This window comes from Periophthalmus magnuspinnatus, chromosome 7 (genome assembly GCF_009829125.3).
Source record: "Periophthalmus magnuspinnatus isolate fPerMag1 chromosome 7, fPerMag1.2.pri, whole genome shotgun sequence".
NCBI lineage: Eukaryota > Metazoa > Chordata > Actinopteri > Gobiiformes > Gobiidae > Periophthalmus > Periophthalmus magnuspinnatus.
Genome location: NC_047132.1, coordinates 352,166 through 373,055, shown reverse-complemented (window position 1 = coordinate 373,055; position 20,890 = coordinate 352,166). Strand labels below are relative to the sequence as shown.

The 20,890-nt window shown below is 42.8% G+C and overlaps 1 protein-coding gene across 1 annotated transcript in view; it reads right to left on the bottom strand.

The window, feature by feature from the left end:
- cacna1db (calcium channel, voltage-dependent, L type, alpha 1D subunit, b) overlaps positions 1-20,890 on the bottom strand; it is a 114,889-nt gene that overhangs the window by 71,062 nt on the left and 22,937 nt on the right. Inside the window, exons 4-7 of the mRNA XM_055223145.1 lie at positions 11,702-11,841; positions 5,110-5,252; positions 2,090-2,242; positions 351-547 (exon numbers count right to left, since the gene is read on the bottom strand). Of these exons, the coding sequence (XP_055079120.1) occupies positions 351-547; positions 2,090-2,242; positions 5,110-5,252; positions 11,702-11,841 (633 nt within the window). The remainder of the gene's footprint in view (positions 1-350; positions 548-2,089; positions 2,243-5,109; positions 5,253-11,701; positions 11,842-20,890) is intronic.

Sequence of the window (20,890 nt, the reverse complement as noted above, 5' to 3'; positions counted from 1 at the left end):
CTGAATCCCCTGCTATGCTAATAGAGCCCTGGGCCCGTTGTGAGCACAATTTGACCACAGAACATGCACAGTAAAAAACTGGCGTAAAAACTGCGCAGGAGAAGAGAAGAGTTTTATCTATGACACAACAATCTGGACAAAATGCAAACAAATGTTTGGCTCCTCAAAAAAGACGACTTTGGACAAATGGCTTAATGAAACAAAATCAACTCCAGGTACATTTTTGATCAAATATAACACGGTTAAAAGGTCAAAAAGAACAATTTGCATAATGTGTGTCCTTTACGTGAAAATACGTCCCCTCTGTATAACATAAAACAAACAGTTGCAGTGGTTTGTCGGTGCCATACCCAGTAGAGTACGTCGGTCCAGCCCTCCATGGTGATGCACTGGAACACGGTGAGCATGGCGAACAGGAAGTTATCGAAGTTGGTGATACCGTTGTTAGGGCCCTGCCAGCCCTCTCTGCACGCGGTCCCATTGAGCAGGCAGCGGCGCCCGTGTCCTGAGGCTGCACAGGGAGTGGGCTCCTCCTCTGCTAGGGCTCCTGGGGGTCAACACACAGCCATCAGATAGGGAGGCTGGCTACAGACGTTAGTTAATAGTGGGACAAACGTAGGGCTGCGCAATTTTCTGACACATGATTGATAAGATCTGCAATGTTCAAAAAGCAGGACTTTGTTCAAATTGTACATTGTAAACAACCCCATGAGCATTAAGAAAAGACACAAGACTGAAAAACAAACTGACACTAATTTAAGTACGTAAAATTTTCTATAAAAACACAGGATATTTTGTTATATTATCTTATCTATAAAAAACTGCAGGCTTTGTGATTTGAAATTGTGATTTCAATTCAAATGCAATATACGGTGCAGCCTGAGACAATAACGTACTTTATAATAGATTTTAGCCTTAATATGTATTAAGGACAGAAATATATGTATGTCCTAATAAAAATATTAAGTTATGTGGGTGGCAAGAGATTACGAGAGTTTTAATTTGTTCCACAATGGAGCTAGCTAGCTAACAACAACTACCCTGCTAACTGCGCACCAGCTGCTTTGCATGAAAAAAGCATTACAATTCAATGCACACAGCACAAAGCAATCTTATTTCAACTTCCGAGCTGCTTTTACAATATGTACTGGGACAAAACTCAACTACATGGAAAAAAACAACCAGTCTTGGTCTCAAGACCTCGAGGCAGTTTTTTTAGAGTCTTGGTTTTGTTTCAGACTCAAGCAGATTTCGTCATGGGCTCAAAGTCTGACACTTGAGCAAGATCACATTATGGTCATTGTTTTCTGGACTTCGTGGGCTTCTCACTGTAGCCTGTGCGCTTGTTTGGAGCAAGCGGACACTGTGTAGTACATCACCACACATATAGAGCATATAGGCTTCCTCTTCATTACACACAGATTAGAAACGTTTACAGTGTCTGTGCAGAGTGTGAGGGCTGCAGTTTGCCTGATAAAAGTGCACAAATCCCTTTGTATTTGTCACAATGTGCGTTTGGTGTGGTAGCCTATGTGCAGAGGCTGGTAAATACAACTATATATTTAGTAAGATCATGTAAGTCCAGTTATGAACGTTAAACAAAAGCGTTGTGACATGTCTTTAAAATTCTACTCATTTTGAAGCAATTTTCTGTAAAGTGTGAAAGGAAGTTGGCTTGCAACTTGAAACTTTGGGTGAGGCTCAAGAAAGGGGAGTAGAGTGTTGAAGTGCAGTGCAATTTGTATTATTTGAAGTGTAAATCAGCATTAATTAAATGAAATGAAGATATATTTATAAAAACAGTGATATACATGTGCCACCATAACAGTAAAATACAAAATAAATGTAGAAAATTACAAAGATGGTCTTGATGTGGTCTCTATGGACCATGGTCTCGGCCTCGTCTCGGTCAAAACCTTTAAAAGTCTTGGTCTGGTCTTGGCCTCAGGACCCTGTGGTCTCGGACAGGTCTTTGTCTCAATTAGTGCTTGACTACACTAGTCAACACTATTTATAAAGTCCCTTTAAATCACCATTTATTGCACTGCATCCCCTTGAGCAAGACACTTCAGACCTCTGTGTGCTGTACCTGTCTGCATAACGTAGCAGGTGGCGTGCATTTTCCCGATGAAGAGCTCCAGCCCGATGATGGCGTAGATGATGATGACGAAGAGGACGAGCAGAGCGATGTGCAGCAGGGGTACCATGGCTTTGATAATGGAGTTCAACACCACCTGTAAACCTGGAATATACAGAGACAAAGCTAAGTTTAATACCATCTGAAACACAGAAAAATACAGCTTACAGAGAGACGGAGAGAGACGGAGAGTTCAACACATGTCAACCTGGAATATACAGAGACAAAAGTCAGTTTAAAGAAGACATATTGTGTTTGTCTCTGCTATATAGTTATCATTTATGACACTCGTAGATCATTAGGTTATATTTGGACATTTTAAATCGCAGTAGTGATCTAAATTGACTTGACTCGAGGTAAAAGGAGTAGAAGTCAATAAACAATGTGCTGCACACTGTTGGCCAATTATAAACCTGTTACGTCTAGACAGTTGCTCTTCCAATTATATTTTTACTTGAATAGTAGTCTCCCAAAATATATTTCCGCTTGAGTAATTGGTTGGACCACTACTTACGTCCACTACTCTACCTACTTCTGCTTAGTTTAGATAGAGAAGAGGCGAGACATGGAATAACAAGCAAAACGCATCCATCAAGTTTACCTAACCATATCCTTCCCTCAAAATAAACCCAGAGAATAGTGAAATAGGCAGAGAGTCGACCTTTGTGACATCGGCAAACAGCAGAAAAAACACAAGCGCGGGCCAGTTCCATGTATTTTGGATCTAAACAAGAGCGTAGTAAATGTCATTCTGCTTGATGGTTCCCCAAGGTCCTCTACTGCCTCCTGTTCTTCTTCTACCCTCTAAAACGAGCATGTTGTGTTGTCATGGAGACGCAGGAGAATGCAGACGAGGCCGACTTCATGTAAGGTCAAAACGTATGCCCGAAATGGAAAGAGAGGAGGAGGAGAGAATATGCAACAGAGGACTGTAGAAGATACTGAGACAAAAGATATAAGGATGTCGAAATTGATGACATTTTAAAAGCGAACTATGTAACTTTTCTGATGTAGAATCTGTTACGTGCTTGTTTCTAGGGTTTTAGATGACTAAATAAATTCTTGGTAAAATCATCCAAGTAGTCTTCAGTTCTGATAGGGTTTTGTTAAGTCACTGCTTTATATCTGTCTGAAGGGAGGAGCTAACTACACTGGAACTAACACACCTAGCTGTTTACAGTATCTGTTATTAGTTACCTAGGGCATACTGAATGTCTCGACTGTAAAATACTATGGTAATTTTTTTTTTTTTTTGCCATTTTGCTAGAATAGTATAAATTAGAACATTGACCTGCAGGCAGTGTGAAATCCCTTCTGAAAAGTCTATAGCTGATTCATATACAACTGAAACCACGAGTTTACATACACTATATAAAAAGACACATACACTTTTCTCTCACTGTCTGACATGAAATCAGACTAAACCTTTCCTGTTTTAGGTCAATTAGGATTACCAAAATTATTTCTATTTGCTAGATGCCAGAATAATGAGAGAAAACAAGTTTAAACATGTTTTTATGACTTTCTTCAAAGTCAGAAGTTTACATACATTTCATTAGTATTTTGTTACCATTGCCTGTATGACACTGGGTCAAATGTTTTGGATTTCCTTCCCCAAGCTTCTCACAATAGTTTCGGCCCAATCCTCCTGACAGAACTGGTGAAATTGAGCCAACTTTGTAACTTTGTGCTACATATCTTTTTAGGTCTGCCCATACATTTTCAAAACATTGACTTTGTTATCCTTAAGCCACTTTGTAACCACTTTGGCAGTATGGTTTGTGTTGTTGTCCATTTGAAAGACCCATTTGTGCCCAAGCTTTAACTTCCTGGCTGATGTCTTGAGATGTTGCTTTGGTATTTTCACATAATGAGAAGCTTCCAAAGACAGTAAAGACTGTATAACAACTTATGTATAAATACTTGGCTGACCAGCCAGTCCTTTCTACATCCTGTTAAAATACAAAAGGGTCTGGAATTGGACCACAAAGTGTGACAAACCTCCGTCCTAACTTGAGACGGTTCAGCCGCAATCACGTGTCTCTCAAATGTAGAAGACATCTCCTCCTGACAATTCTTTTAACATTTAGAATAAAATATATAACTTCTTTAACCTAAGACAAATAACAGTTTGGGGCTTTGATTGTTAGTTCTGCATTATTAATTCTCCGGAAAACCTGCGCTGTTTCTTAGTCTATTATTAGTCATATTTTTTACCTTTTTTACGTGTAAAGCAGACTATGTGTCCGATTGGCTAATTTGCCTGTCATCACGCCCAGCTCAAATCACGGAGGCAGGATATGGGTCTAGACACTTATGACTTGGTAAAGTTTTATCAAAGAATGAGGTTTTGGGTGGCCAGGTAATACAAGCACTGGGCCAGGGTCAGGGAGAGGGAGTAGGTGAAAACTACAATATTCTGAGCTCCTCAAATGCAGGACAATACAGGATTACTCAAACATGCATGAATGACTCAAAATACAGGGGGGGGTAATACTACTATGGGGTATTAATTGCTAACACATAATATTTTCAATCACCATGTTACCTTTTATTGTTTTAAAAATATCATATATTAAAATGTTTCAGCTTACACTCCCCCTTCAGAGTGCAACCACAAGACAATCAGTGTGCATCCCGCCAATGAAACTATTGCACGCAGCATCAGGTTTGTGAAGTTGAAGTGTATTGTTTTGTAAGCTGCTTTTCTATATTTAAGAAAAATGGGTGCACATGAGCATGGGTGACATAGGCTTGTAGGTTCAAATAGGGCCCAGGAGAGGTCACTAAAACACTCAAACATGCATGGATGACATATAAAACCTCTTCAGGCATGTTTTTGATGAGGGAACAATGTTATAACATGATAGAAAGCACCAAAAAGTAGATTTTGCATAATATCCCCTCGTTAACATAATAACTACATCTCATCTCCACCACATGTTGAGCTCTCCCTACACTCTGGTACTTACTGGGGACCCCGGAGACGAGCCTTAGGGGCCGCAGCACTCGGAAAGCTCGGAGAGCTTTGACGTCGAAGCCCCCTGGTTTACCTCCGGACTGCCCACTGGACTCTGCGTCTTTGGTGACCATCTCCAGCACCACACTGAACAAGCTGCACAGAAGAGACAGAACAAAGGCAGCATTAGTACTTAGACCAGGGGTGCTCAGACTTTTTCAGTATGTGAGCTACTTTTAAAATGATCGTGTCTGAAAGATCTACCACCTAATACAAAAATGTTAAACATATATTTATATGTAAATGTATTATGAATTCTTACATGTACAGTGCATTTTCATTTCCCCTCCCCGAACCGCCACCTTAACGTGGTGGAGGGGTTTGAGCACCCGAATGATCCTGGGAGCTATGTTGTCGGGGGCTTCATGCCCCTGGTAGGGTCACCCATGGCAAACAGGTCCTCGGAGACGGGTCTGACTAAGAGCGGTTCAGAAGCCCTTCATGAAGAAAAATACAACAAGGCAGTTTACGTCGCCCGGACTGGCGTTACCGGGGCCCCACCCTGGAGCCAGGCCTGGGGTGGGTGCTCGGCAGCGAGCGCCTGGTGGCCGGGCCTTTCCCCACGGGGCCCGGTCGGGCCCAGCCCGAAGAAACGACGTGGGGCCGTCCTCCCGTGGACCCACCACCTGCGGGAGGAGCCATGAGGGGCGGGTGCGGAGAGATCCGGGTAGCAGTCGAAGTCGGGGACCTCGACGACCGGATCTCCGGACATGGAGACTAGCTCTGGGGACATGGAATGTCACCTCGCTGGGGGGGAAGGAGCCTGAGCTTGTGCGGGAGGTTGAGCGTTACCGGCTAGATATAGTCGGCCTCACCTCCACGCAAAGCTTGGGCTCTGGAACCCATCTTCTTGAGAGGGGTTGGACTCTCCATTTCTCTGGCGTTGCCCGCGGGGAGCGGCGGCGAGCTGGTGTGGGCTTGCTCATTGCCCCACAGCTCAGCCACTGCGTGTTGGGGTTCACTCCGGTGAACGAGAGGGTCGCGTCCCTGCGCCTTCGGGTCGGGGACAGGTCTCTCACTGTTGTGTCGGCCTACGGGCCAAACAGCAGTGCAGAGTACCCGGCCTTCTTGGAGTCCCTGGGAGGGGTACTAGACAGTGCACCAACCGGGGACTCCGTTGTTCTCCTGGGGGACTTCAACGCCCATGTGGGTAACAACAGTGACACTTGGAGGGGCGTGATTGGGAGGAACGGCCTCCCCGATCTGAACCCGAGCGGTGTTTTGTTATTGGACTTCTGTGCTAGTCACAGCTTGTCCATAACAAACACCATGTTCGAGCACAAGGGTGTCCATCGGTGCACGTGGCACCAGGACACTCTAGGTCGGAGGTCGATGATCGACTTTGTTGTCGTGTCATCTGACCTCCGACCGCGTGTCTTGGACACTCGGGTGAAGAGAGGGGCTGAGCTGTCAACTGATCACCACCTGGTGGTGAGTTGGATCCGCTGGCGGAGGAGGAAGCCGGACAGACCTGGCAGACCCAAGCGTATTGTGAGGGTCTGCTGGGAACGTCTGGCGGAGCCCTCTGTCAGGGGGGTCTTCAACTCCCGCCTCCGGGAGAGCTTCTCCCTGATCCCGGGGGAGGTTGGAGACATGGACTCCGAGTGGGCCATGTTCTCCACCTCTATTGTTGATGCGGCTGCTCGTAGCTGTGGTCGTAAGGTCTGCGGTGCTTGTCGCGGCGGCAATCCCCGAACCCGGTGGTGGACACCGGAAGTAAGGGATGCCGTCAAGCTGAAGAAGGAGTCCTATCGAGCCTTGTTGGCTCGTGGGACTCCTGAGGCAGCTGATGAGTACCGGCAGGCCAAGCGTGCCGCGGCTCGGGCAGTCACAGAGGCAAAAACTCGGGGTTGGGAGGAGTTCGGGGAGGCCATGGAGGAGGACTATCGGACGGCCTCAAAGAGATTCTGGCAAACCGTCCGACGCCTCAGGAGGGGAAAGCAGTGCTTCACCAACACTGTTTACAGTGCGGGTGGAGGGCTGCTGACCTCGACTGGGGATGTTGTCGGGCGGTGGAAGGAATACTTTGAGGATCTCCTCAATCCCACTGTCACGTCTTCCGAGGAGGAAGCAGAAACTGGGGACCCAGAGGCGGACTCGTCCATCACCCTGGCTGAAGTCACTGAGGTGGTTGGCAAGCTCCTCGGTGGCAAGGCTCCGGGGGTGGATGAGATCCGTCCTGAGTACCTCAAGTCTCTGGATGTTGTGGGACTGTCTTGGCTGACACGTCTCTGCAACATCGCGTGGCGGTCGGGGACAGTACCTGTGGAATGGCAGACCGGGGTGGTGGTCCCTCTGTATAAGAAGGGGGACCGGAGGGTGTGTTCCAATTACAGGGGAATCACACTCCTCAGCCTTCCCGGTAAGGTCTATTCCAGGGTGCTGGAGAGGAGAATCCGACCGATAGTCGAACCTCGGATTCAGGAAGAGCAGTGTGGTTTTCGTCCTGGTCGTGGAACACTGGACCAGCTCTATACTCTCCATCGGGTCCTCGAGGGCTCATGGGAGTATGCCCAACCAGTCCACATGTGTTTTGTGGATCTGGAGAAGGCATTCGACCGTGTCCCTCGTGGTGTCCTTTGGGGGGTGCTCTGGGAGTATGGGGTCCGGGGCTCTTTGCTAAGGGCTGTCCGGTCCCTGTATGACCGGAGCAGGAGCTGTGTTCGCATTGCCGGCAGTAAGTCAGACCTGTTCCCAGTGCATGTTGGACTCCGCCAGGGCTGCCCTTTGTCACCGGTTCTGTTCATTATATTTATGGACAGAATTTCTAGGCGCAGCCAGGGGCCGGAGGGGGTCTGGTTTGGGAACCACAGGATTTCATCTCTGCTGTTTGCAGATGATGTTGTCCTGATGGCTTCTTCGAGCCAGGACCTGCAGCAGGCACTGGGGCGGTTTGCAGCCGAGTGTGAAGCGGCTGGGATGAGAATCAGCTCCTCCAAATCCGAGGCCATGGTTCTCGACCGGAAAAAGGTGGTTTGCTCTCTCCGGGTGGGTGGTGAGCCTCTGCCCCAAGTGGAGGAGTTCAAGTATCTCGGGGTCTTGTTCACGAGTGAGGGAAGGATGGAGCGTGAGATTGACAGGCGGATCGGTGCAGCGTCTGCAGTGATGCGGTCGCTGTATCGGTCCGTTGTGGTAAAGAAGGAGCTGAGCCGGAAGGCGAAGGTCTCGATTTACCGGTCAATCTACGTTCCTACCCTCACCTATGGTCATGAGCTTTGGGTAATGACCGAAAGGACAAGATCGCGGATACAAGCGGCTGAAATGGGCTTCCTCCGCAGAGTGGCCGGGCGCACCCTTAGGGATAGGGTGAGGAGCTCGGTCACACGGGAGGAGCTCGGAGTAGAGCCGCTGCTCCTACACGTTGAGAGGAACCAGCTGAGGTGGCTCGGGCATCTGCTCAGGATGCCTCCTGGACGCCTCCCTAGGGAGGTGTTCTGGGCATGTCCCACCGGGAGGAGGCCCCGGGGAAGACCCAGGACACGCTGGAGGGACTATGTCTCTCGGCTGGCCTGGGAACGCCTTGGGGTCCCACCGGAGGAGCTGGAGGACGTGTCCGGGGTGAGGGAAGTCTGGGAGTCCCTGCTTAGACTGCTGCCCCCGCGACCCGGCCCCGGATAAGAGGAAGAAAATGGATGGATGGATGGATGGAGATAATACTGCACAACACAACTGAACTTCTTACATGTTCATAATTACTTGAATGATGATTACTGCTCTGACACTGAATAGAATCAGTGAGGGATGCAGAGTTCGGGCAGTAGCTTCTGACAGCCAGGAGTAAAATTGCATTTTTTTCATTTGAAAGTGATAACAGAGCTAATCATGTTGATTACAGTTTTGTTTTGTTTTTTAGCCATAAAAATCACGTTAAATGAAGTATCAGAATTTACTGCATTTTTTCACACAACTACTTCTATTTTACACATCCATCCACATTTTTTCTTTTACGCATCGAATAAATGACTGGGAAAATCCCCGCAGCCCCCGCGCTCTCATTCGTCGCCTTCAGGACAATAGAGGCAGATTACAGTAATGATGGTAAAATATTTATATAGCCCATGTCTCCGCTTTGAGACGCCGTTTGAATTTACATGAAGCACGACTGGGCATGGAGTTATGCTGCTGGAAAGTCCACAACCCGCTCTATCGGCGACGATAGGATCCGACGCTATAGGGTTAAACTAACTCCTGCTTGTTTATGCAGCGCCCATGATGTGACCTCGGGTCAGGTGTAATTTGACTGTTGTCCTGTATATTAGTCATGTAACTGGATGGATGACGGGACGTGATCTACTCAAAATGCCTTCGCAATCGACTGGTAGATCGCGATCGACGTAATGAACACCCCTGACTTAGATTAACAGAACCAATGATAGGCCAACCCACATATCAAGTCAAAACTTCTATCACAATTAAAAATGTGATAAGTGACAGAACTGCTATCCTAATGAGATTTAAAACAGATGGGATGAGACTGTATATTTTATTAACACTTTGACTGAGTTTGTGCAATTCTTGAAAAGATTACGGATCACTAGTAGGGGGGACAATATACAATTTCCACAAAACATTTGGCCTAGAGGAGAGTTTCATTCTTGTCTCCATGGAAACGCTGTTCCTTTGATTATAATCTTCCACAGTATGGCAAAAAACAATCTATCCTCATTGAGAATGTGGATAATTTTAGCCAATCTGTACTCAACAAAAAGCAAAAGGTCACCGTTAACTTGAAAACTACCACTTCATGACACAAGGCAGAACTGGGTATTTTGAGCTTTAGGGATGCAGGATTATTCAAATATGTGAAAATGCAACAAAACACAACCCCAGGTATGTTTTTGAGGAGGTAACAACAATTTAACATGGCTTAGAGCTCACAAGAATCAATTTAACGTAATACAGAACCTTTAAAAACAAATTTAATTTAATAAAACTTTGTCTGCTAAATAGACACAGTTATCAAAGATAAACTTAATGCACCTACATGTATATGTGTATGAAAAAGCTCATCTGGAGATAAGGAGGTAAGCGACGTGTCTGGATATATCTTTAAAACCACAACAAGCAGCTCTTACATCTTTAAATCTTTTGCATGTCAATCAATGCTGTCAGAGTAAAAGGCTGTAGTTGATGAAAGAAAATCTTGGTAGATTAAAGACTAAAAAGGAACCATGACATATCTCCATGGATCTGGCCCAAACTGCACTCACAAGATTACCCCTGCACGGGGCCTCATGCAGCAACTATTTACACAGGAAAAAATACTAGAAAGCAATGTATTTATATAGAGAGAGATTCAACTTGTGAATCATGAGTTTAGTAGTCTTTTTACATATAAATACTAGGGATGTAACGATATTGGCAATATCGCGATAGCAAAATTGCCTCGATATCATTGTGGTCTCTTTTCAGTATTAGACGGCATGAATCTGTGCACAAAATAATAGTTTTGAGTTTGTTTCAGTTCCTTTGCACCACATCACCCATCAGATCACTGTTTGAGCAAATAGGAGACTATACTGATACTAATACTGAGACTGAATGTAGTTTTAAAGACATGTTACGAGTATGTGCTATTGTGTTATGTTATAACACTGTCCTGCATTAAACTTATGAGGGAAGGAGCTTATGTATACTTCGCAGGCAGAGTTCAGGTTATCACGTGCTGAGCCAAACTTCACATGATTTTCATGCTGCCTGATGAGAGGATTTACATTCAAGTCTGCTGTTCCTTCAGTAGGTAAAGCCTGTACACCCACAGTAAACCCCGTCTGCTTCAGACTCCAGCCCTCTGACTGAAGGAACGCGCCTCTCACCACTGTCCTCCGACACACACAGTGAAACCACAAGTTTACACACACTATATAAAAATACACATATGCTTTTTTCTCACTGACTGAACTTTTACTGTTTTAGGTCAATTAGGATTAACAAAATTATTTCTATTTGTTCAATGGCAGAATAATGAGAAAAGGAAATTTTTAGATAAGTTTTCATTACTTTCTTCAAAGTCAGAAGTTTACATACAGTAAGATTATTATGGCTTTAAACAATCTGGGAAAACCCAGATGATGATGTCATGTCTTTGGAAGCTTCTGATCTGGTTTATTAACAAAATGTGAGTTAATTAGAGACACACTTGTGGATGTATTTGAAGCACACCTGAAACACACTGCTTCTTTAAGTAAAATCATGGGAAAGAAATCAGCCGAGTTATCAAGAAAAGAATTATGGACTTGCGCAAGTCTGGTTCATCCTTGGGTGCAATTTTCCGATGCCTGAAGGTGCCACATTTGTTCAAACAATTACATACAAGTATAAACACCATGGTATAATACGAAGTAGACAGGTTCTGTGTCCCACAGATGAACATGCTTTCGTCTGAAATGCACAAACCAAGAATGAAAGCATGGATGGATGATAGGCTGGCTACATTTTTAATGGCATGCAATCTACCCACACTAACTTTGCATTCGACCGGTAGGTCGTGATAGACGTATTGGCCACCTCTACTGTAGTTTGTAATGAGCACAGTGGAGACTTACCCCACTATAACTATAATGAAGTCGAGTAAGTTCCATCCATTGCGCACGTAGGAGTTCTGGTGCATGACCAGACCATAGGCCATGATTTTCAGGAAGGTCTCGATGGTGAAGATGATGAGGAAAGCGTATTCCACTGTCTCCTGCACAGAAGAGGACACAAGCAGAGAGAATATATATCAGTGAGCTTCACAATGTCACATTATACTATATCACTCAACTCAGGTCTAAACATGGAGTACACTGAAAGTGGTTAAATCAAAACTAGGTCTTAGCCAGGACAAAACCTAGACTAAATCACTAACCAATAAACTACTAACTAACCAGGACTAAGAGTGCTTTCACACTTGCACATAGACCACATTATAGCTGGGACTAAACCAGGCCTTAATCTGGACCTAATCCAAGACTAGACTGGGGCTAAACCAGCATTAGAACAGGACAAAACCAAGTCAACATCAGGACCAAACTGGGCTCAAAACAATATCAAATCATGGCATGTGATTGCACCCTCAATCAGAAGTGAAGCAGATCTAAACCAAGAATAAACCTGAAGTAAACCTGGACTTGGTCAGGTCTAAATAAGGACTAAAGCAGAATTAAATATGAAGCCTAGACAACCAGTCACAGCCTGGCTCCAAACCATGTCAAACAAGGACTTACCCAGACTATTTATGTCATGTGACACTATGATACTATTTTATTTTAGCTCTAATTACAAAAACTGCACTGCATTCTCATTCTAAATTTAACATTGTTTTAAACAAATTTAACATTGTGTTTCGTACTTGTCCTGTAATCACAATATCCTCTGAGATAAATTGAATGATAATTTGATGTTAACTTGTCTAATATTGTAAATTGACAAATACATCAATCCTGGTCCGGTCTTTTGTAGTAGAGTGACCTAATGCTTGGTAAATATTGATCCTGGGACAAAGGCTGCTGTTGTCTGCTGTGAGTGGTGTAATTACAGGAGCCTGTGAGGGTAAAAAAATCAGGAAACTCTAAGCTGTTTTACACTGATAAGATTTCAATGGAGCACCTGCCCTGTTGACATTCCTGCTCCTCTGTGCTTTACTTTAAATAAACTGCATGTAAAATAAACATGACCTATCTTTGTCCCCAGATACGAGGGAAACATGTTCAAATCAAATAGTACTATTACTGTTCTGCTGATTTAATGTAATTACAAAAACATTGGACATGATGTCCAAGTAGTTTATTTTACAATTTGGTGTTTTGGTTCTCAAGATCCAATCAGATCCAATCAGAAATCAGAATGAGCTTCAAATGGGTATCTCATTTGGGTTGCTAATTTCAATTCTGAAATTCAAGTAGTTTAAACCTAAAAGGACTTTCTCTGATCTGAATCGTCACTACTAGGGGGTGCTGATATATCAGTCTTATATAACAGCTGATATTCAGGCAATTGAGCAATATCGGTATCGGCCAAAAGCACAGATACCAGATGGCCCATATTGCACTCCAGTAACAAAAGTATTAACCCTGTCGTCCCTTCACAGATGCAAGAAGGAAAGAGCTCTGTGGACAAAGCATGGATCTAGGATAGAGATGTGCAGCTGCATTCTAACAAAGCAGACTTTAATCTGTTATCCAGTCTTTAATCTAAGTCAACAGACCCAGTAAGGACAAAGTTACAGACTTTTAAAGACTCTTGAAAAGTTTTAGACAGTATGTATCATTAAATAACCGTGCGACTATTCACTTGTGACCTGCAGCAACGCAACGTTTTTTTCAGACATTATTTGAATAGAGTCCCTCCTAAGTGATCAGTTTAGACATATTTACTGCCTCTATGTTAGTTTTAGTGGTTCAGTGAAGGAGAAGACAGCGCTGTGCCTGTGAAGTGAGTGCAGGGAGTCGAGGAGGAGGCACTGAACTCTCACTGCTGCTGCTACAGAAAGAGGCAGAGCAACGCAGCAATGACATACAGACTGTACAAGTGCAAGGGAGACTTCAGTACATCCTTAATCACTCCCTAAACCCCTGCAGCCAATCATGAATCAGTGCTAGTGCAGCCTCTGTAGCTCAGTGAGTGAATTCTGGAGGTTCTGAGCTGTCCTGCCGTATGTGGCCTGTCCATGTACTGAGAATGAGAAAAACTGGTTTGTGTCTTAGATCTTGTGGTCAATCTTGGATGAACAGCGAAACGTCTTCACTCCTACAAATTTTTGTCCAGTTCACAGATTTTATTTTTCTTTGCTATGGATCAGACCTGGGCAACTGAGAGATTACACAAATATGGAGTGAAAATATAAGCAGAGTTTCCGTTTTTCATGAGCGAGTGAATCGACATGAGTTACATAATGACTTCCTCCCTCTCTCTCTCCTTCTCTATATTCAGATACAGAACATAAATAAAAAACATGAAAACAGACTCTTGCTGTGATTCTTTAAATGTTCTAGTAGACCAATTTGCTAGGATAGAGTTCAGGAAACGTCAAAAGACAATTGTTACCATGGAAATCCACCATATTTTTGGCAGCAGTGCAAAACTATCATAGAGATATATCAGCTAAAACAATGGAAAAAAAAGGAAAGCGTAGTGGACCAACCCCAAAAATATATAGATATTAACTATTGTATTTTATTGGTTGAGTTTGGTCATTATTGTATGGGTACGGTTGTGTGGTATTTCTCTTGATGGTGGAATTTGTTGGTGGACACTGCGTTTCCATGGAGACCGCTGTGTGGGCTGAAGACACTGAAGATACTGCTCCCAACAGTGAACACAGCGCTCAGCTTTACACTTCCACATGCACTTACAATAAAATCACACACAATTATCAAGGAATAATATTAAGGAAGGAAAATTAAGGAAATTAGGATGTACAGCAAGTAAAGCAGGACTCTTTTAAAGGGCTTATATTGCAGAAATTGTTTCCTCATCACAAACATACCTGGAGTTTGTTTTGCTTCATTCACATGTTTAACACACAGATGGCAAAAGAAATATTTTTAGAAAAGGCGACAGTTTCTGGTTATTCTAGCGTATTGTAGAGCGAAGTAGTTCAAATGAAGCTAAAAATAGCTGTTAACTTTAAAACTACCACTTGATGACATCACAAGGTGGAACTGAGCATTTTGAGCTTTGGAGTAATAATGTAGTGTTACTGTGTCAATGAAACAAAACACAACTCCAGGTCTGTTATTAATGACGTAACAGCATTAGAACATGACTAAAAGCTCACATGAGTCAGTTTTTCATAAAAAAGAACCTTTAAAGAAGAATTAGGCCTTACTGACGTGTAACAAACTTTAATAATTCCAATAAAAACATAACAACTGTTAGCGTCACATTGCTACATAGTAGATATACATAAAAACATTAAAGAAGGTTATTGTTGTGTTATCAGCTTATTGCAATAAAAAAAAAAAAAAAATCTTTACTTTTTTCTAAAATTCTACAGACCTAGTCGACCTACAAAACAGAATCCCCGTATTTGCCTTGTGCACTGGCCTCTGCAGTGGACAGAGACAGAGGCTTAATTGATTTAAGACGGAGGGTCTGGTAAGCTCCAAATCCTGTGTTTTGGGACAAGCACAAGAAAAAGATGTGGATTTGAACTGAAGCCAGAGCCGTCCCACTAATGTCCTCATGACACACTCAGATCAGCATTTAAACAGGCAAGTGGACGGGTCCCAGTCTGGTCCTGGTGCTGGTTCTGGTCTGGTTCTGGTCCTAGTCTGGTCTTGGCCTGGCCCTGGTCTGGTCCCAGTCTGGTCCTGGTCTGGTTCTGGTCTGGTTCTGGTCTGGTTCTGGCCTTAGTCTGGTCCTGGTCTGGTTCTGGTCTGGTTCTGGTCTGGTTCTGGTTCTGGTTCTGGTCTGGTTCTGGCCTTAGTCTGGTTCTGGTCTGGTTCTGGTCTGGTTCTGGTCTGGTCAGAGGATCCACATTGTAGTGTTAGACGTGTCAGTGTGTCACAGTCTGATGTGTGAATCTGCCTGTTTGTTTTGTGACTGTCCCACTGTCCCAAACAACACAGATATTTGATTTAAGACATTTCTAGATATATCATTGCACATTTGGTGGTACAGTATCAAACCAGCAAACCTTCTATATGGACTTTGCACATTCTTAAAATAGATAGTTTTCCTGTAGGTTTAACCCAGGTTCAGCCTACCATGCACAGTAAACTGCTAGATCTACAGTTAAAGTAGATTGTATTGTCCCAACAGGGAAATTTGTCCCGTCCTTAAATCCCGCTGAGGCAGCGCTCGGGGACTCATCTCTAGAACATACAAACTCCACACAAAGGCCCATACGGCTCCACAGTGAACCCCGGACCTTCTTGATGTGAGGCGAGTGTGTGTTATCTGGTAGAAGGGCCGCCATTTTATTGTTTCTATGCAGATGTTATTGCTTTGCCTGTTACAAGTTACAGGTTAGATCTATGGAGAGGCGACCCTGCTCACAGTAAGAATGCATTTTTCAAGGTAGTCTGAAGTAATAAGAACACCTGTAAATCTGTGAATGCATGATAGAAACTGTAATGCCATACTATGGAATATTCAAGCCTAAGCAATAACATCTCTCTGCAGACAAGCAGGTGGTGGAAAAGTTACATAGTACTACTTTAACTTATAATAACAATATAATTCACAGGTCTTGATTTGCTCATTTCCTAAAATGACCTTAGAATAAAGCACAACATGTAAAGTTAAATCACATTTTACATAAGCATCCACGTCTCGTCATTGAGGTTAGTGTGCCTGTTGTCCTCATGAGTACAGCAAAACAGTCACACACACATACAAAGTCGGATCAGACGCAGTGATGTAAACTGGCACACACGACCTTCCCAGCATGCACCAGGGATGTCAGCAATGGTCACATGATGTAAACAGGAAGTGGATCTGGTCAAAGCATGGTTTAGTGAATATATGTGGGACAGAGGAGGGACAGTGGATATGTGGGACAGAGGAGGGACAGGATAAATGGGACAGAGGAGGGACAGTGGATAAATGGGACAGAGGAGGGACAGTGGATAAATGGGACAGAGGAGGGACAGTGGATAAATGGGACAGAGGAGGGACAGTGGATATGTGGGACAGAGGAGGGACAGTGGATAAATGGGACAGAGGAGAGAGAAACTGACTGAGAGTTTTAAAGGAGTGCAAACGTAATACACTTCCATTAAGTGACATTATTTTAGGCACCTGAAATGAGAGTGCAAACATTTTTAACTGCGATTTCAATGCAGCCTTTTTCACCCAGCAGACCCAGGCCTGAAATGAGCATGGACACAGTGCATGAGACCGGAGCAGACACAGGCTAATGAGTGCTAACATTAGCCTACTGTGGGCTATAATCATGTTAATAATGTGACAGACATGTGGACCAGACCAGACCACAAACAGAGTGTCCATCCTCTGCCTGTGCACGTTCATAACACAGGGATCACCAGCTACGTTATTATACTGTCTAAGCACAGAAGCTAACCTGATTTGACTGTTTTTGTGTGCTACCTTTTGCCAGTTTTTAGGTTTAGTAGATAAATCAGCGCATAATTAAACATGTCCAGGTGCAGTAACATTTGAGAGGAGATTTAAATATGAAAAGCTAAACCAATGCAAGAATACCATACCAAAGCAAGAGTTCAGAATATAGAGAACTATATTGTAAGCAATTATTTTTAAAATAATGTATGCATTTATAATAATGTTCTGTCCAGAGTAGATCCTAGTACCAAATTAGTGCTTTGAGATTAAAATATTGTGACCATTAAGATAGCACTAGGGCTGCAAGATTAAACACAATCAAAATCGCTGTTTGAAAGGACACAACAAGGTAATTTTCTCCATAAACAACAAAATGTCCCGTCTTATTCTCCATAAAAACTGCAAACTCTGTAGGTTAGATCTGTGCCAACATGTTCTGAAATGTGATTTTTTTGTATTCATTTTTGTCACTTTTTGTCAATTCTTCTGTTTAAAATGTATTAATGTGAACTTTGAGAAGAATTATTTTATTTAAACATAAATTAATCAAATCTAATCACAATCATAATGCTTGTCAGAAAAATTGCAATTAAATATTTTTTCCCAAATGGTTAAGCCCTAATTTGAACCTTAATACATGGCTTTCGGATATATAATTTTTTTTTTGTAATACTAAACCTGTGAAGCATAGGATCGATTGATTGGCATCTTGGATCTTTGCTGCAGAAATGTTCATTGTGAATTTTACACTCTGAATTTTGAGTGTTGAATTTGAGGGCTTAAAAATATATGTGAGGAATATTTAAAAGGTGAATTTATTTATTTTGAAAACACATTTAAACATATAGAAAATGTACACGTAAAATCTCAGCAACTAAAATTCAGAATAAAAATGTATGTTTTTTTCAGACTAAAAAAATTCAAGTGAGAAATCCAGCAGTACTGAAAATTCAAAATCTAATGGAACAAATTATCTTTCTGTGTATCTTTCTGTATCTATCTACATATACAACCACCAGTATCAGACACTGGCAGGTGTGTTTTGCCCAAGGACACAACAACAATATGCAATAGTAGAAGCAATAATAACAACATGCTGCTACCATTGTCTCTCATTACCTCTTAAGCAAACTACACAATGCTCTCTCTCCTCCATGTCTCTCGTCCCATCTCCACTGCAGCAGCAGAGCCAGGAGCCTCCTCAACATCTCCATCTCCTCCACTTCACCATAATATTGATCCACTCAGGAAAGTAGCATATGTGTTTTTTGAATTTGTATAGTATTGTGTTGAACTCCTGTGTGTTTCCTATCTCTCCATCACTGTGCTCCTGAAATAGCACTGTCCTGTCTGTCCTGTCAGGTTGCACAGATTCAGTCATAATGTGAATCAGACCAGTGGACTATATTTGCTCTGTACTGTTCATAAAACTATGTCCTTGTTCAATGTAATAAATGTATTATTTCAATTCAATGTTGTTGGCCAAAAAAGTAATTTACATATGCAACAGTAGTCGTAGTAGTACAGTAATACTCTTTCCAAATAAGCCCAGACATTTGTTACTAGTCTCACTCATTTCAGCTGAGAGTCCATAATCCTGGTGTGAGGACAGAAAGATGGCACCTTCCCAACTCTGCTTTAATCCCTGGGCTTTAGGCAGAGGGCAGGGTGTGGGCTCTGGGCGCTTCAAAATAAGACTTTGCCACATAAGGCACAATTCTAAAGATCAAAGGTTAACGTAAGCTTAGGACGCAAAGTAAATAAAGTAAATAAACTCTGTGTCCTCACATACCAGTGCCCGAACTGCTCAGCCTATTTCGGCGAGCTCCTTATTCTACACACTGCTTTTCCCCTCCACCTCCTCTGACTCCAACAGCCCAGGACCAAGTTCTCCACTATGGGAAACAGGGCCTTCGAATGGCCTCTCTGAGTCTCTGAGAGAACCACAAACTCTACTCTGATCACTACTCCTTTACTAACAACTTTCAAAAGTTTTCTAAGGATCTTGTACTTGATTACTGACTTAATCTACTGTACGTGTCAAATAAAATGTACTATAAGCACAGTGACACGTGACATCACAACATTCTGAAGTGCAGATAAAGTTGAGGCGGAGAAAGAGATTTATGGTAAAGTTTGTCATGTAACTCTGTCAATGATGATGTTTATACTGGTTTATGGTTAATATCTCTATAATTAGGCTGGTGCATATTCACAACAATAGACTGGTACATAGAATTACATGTTTGGCCCTATCCTAAAATAAGAAATGATTAAATCAAACTCATTCCCACACAGCAAATAATAGTAAATGTAGCATCTGGATTATATCCAGTATTACTTTGAACGTTTATAAGAGCAAGAAAAAGTATAAGATCACTTATGTAGAATCTTGGATTGCAGAAAAAAATGTGTTACCTCATTTTACTAATGACATGGAGGCAGATGAAGTTAGAAAATGATCATGCACATTACATCTGTGGAGATATAGCATGCTCTTTCTCTCTCTCTGCCTCTCTCTCTGTACTGTAACTGTATGTATGTACGCATGTGTGTTTGGATGAGTTTGGTTCCTCTCTCCCTGTGTGTGTTCTCTCTTGTACTATCTGTATGTATGTGTGTGTTTGGATGAGTTTGGTTCCTCTCTCCATGTGTGTGTTCTCTCTTGTACTATCTGTATGTATGTGTGTGTTTGGATGAGTTTGGTTCCTCTCTCCATGTGTGTGTTCTCTCTTGTACTATCTGTATGTATGTGTGTGTTTGGATGAGTTTGGTTCCTCTCTCCATGTGTGTGTTCTCTCTTGTACTATCTGTATGTATGTGTGTGTTTGGATGAGTTTGGTTCCTCTCTCCATGTGTGTGTTCTCTCTTGTACTATCTGTATGTATGTGTGTGTTTGGATGAGTTTGGTTCCTCTCTCCATGTGTGTGTTCTCTCTTGTACTATCTGTATGTATGTGTGTGTTTGGATGAGTTTGGTTCCTCTCTCCCTGTGTGTGTTCTCTCTTGTACTATCTGTATGTATGTGTGTGTTTGGATGAGTTTGGTTCCTCTCTCCCTGTGTGTGTTCTCTCTTGTACTATCTGTATGTATGTGTGTGTTTGGATGAGTTGTAGTTTGGTCCTTTCTCTTTTCTTCTATCTCTTTCTGTCCGTACTATCTGTAGGTATGCATGCGTGTGTGTGTGTTTGTATGATCTGTATTAGAGGTAAACTGATATCGATTGGCATATATCGGGCCGATATTTGGGCTTTTTAGCATATTGGCTATTGACCTTAAATTTCCAGCATAGGCCGATATTTTGTTTTGGCCAGTCTGCTACCCAGAAAATTCGCACAGAGCTTCATATTAACACTTATAGGTTTATGGTAAAAAAGGGCTTAGGGAGTTTGTAGTAAATGTAAATTTGGGGAAAATAATCAAATTTGGCCCTACATATCGGCTCAAAAAATATCGGCAGTGTTTATCGGTTCTCGGTAGGTCTGTATTCTAAACTATCGTATCGGCGTCAGTCATGAAAAAACCCATATCGGTTGATCTCTAATCTGTTTGCGTGTGTGTTTGGATGATCACCGTGTCTCCATGGTCACAGTTGTCGTGGCAGCCATCAGAGGAGCTCAGGTGAAGGAGCCACAAACATGAGACACGAGAGCATCATTTAAACATCTGTGTGACCTCGGAGCATATACAGAGCTAAATATAAAGGGGTATTAAAGGAGATGTATCGTG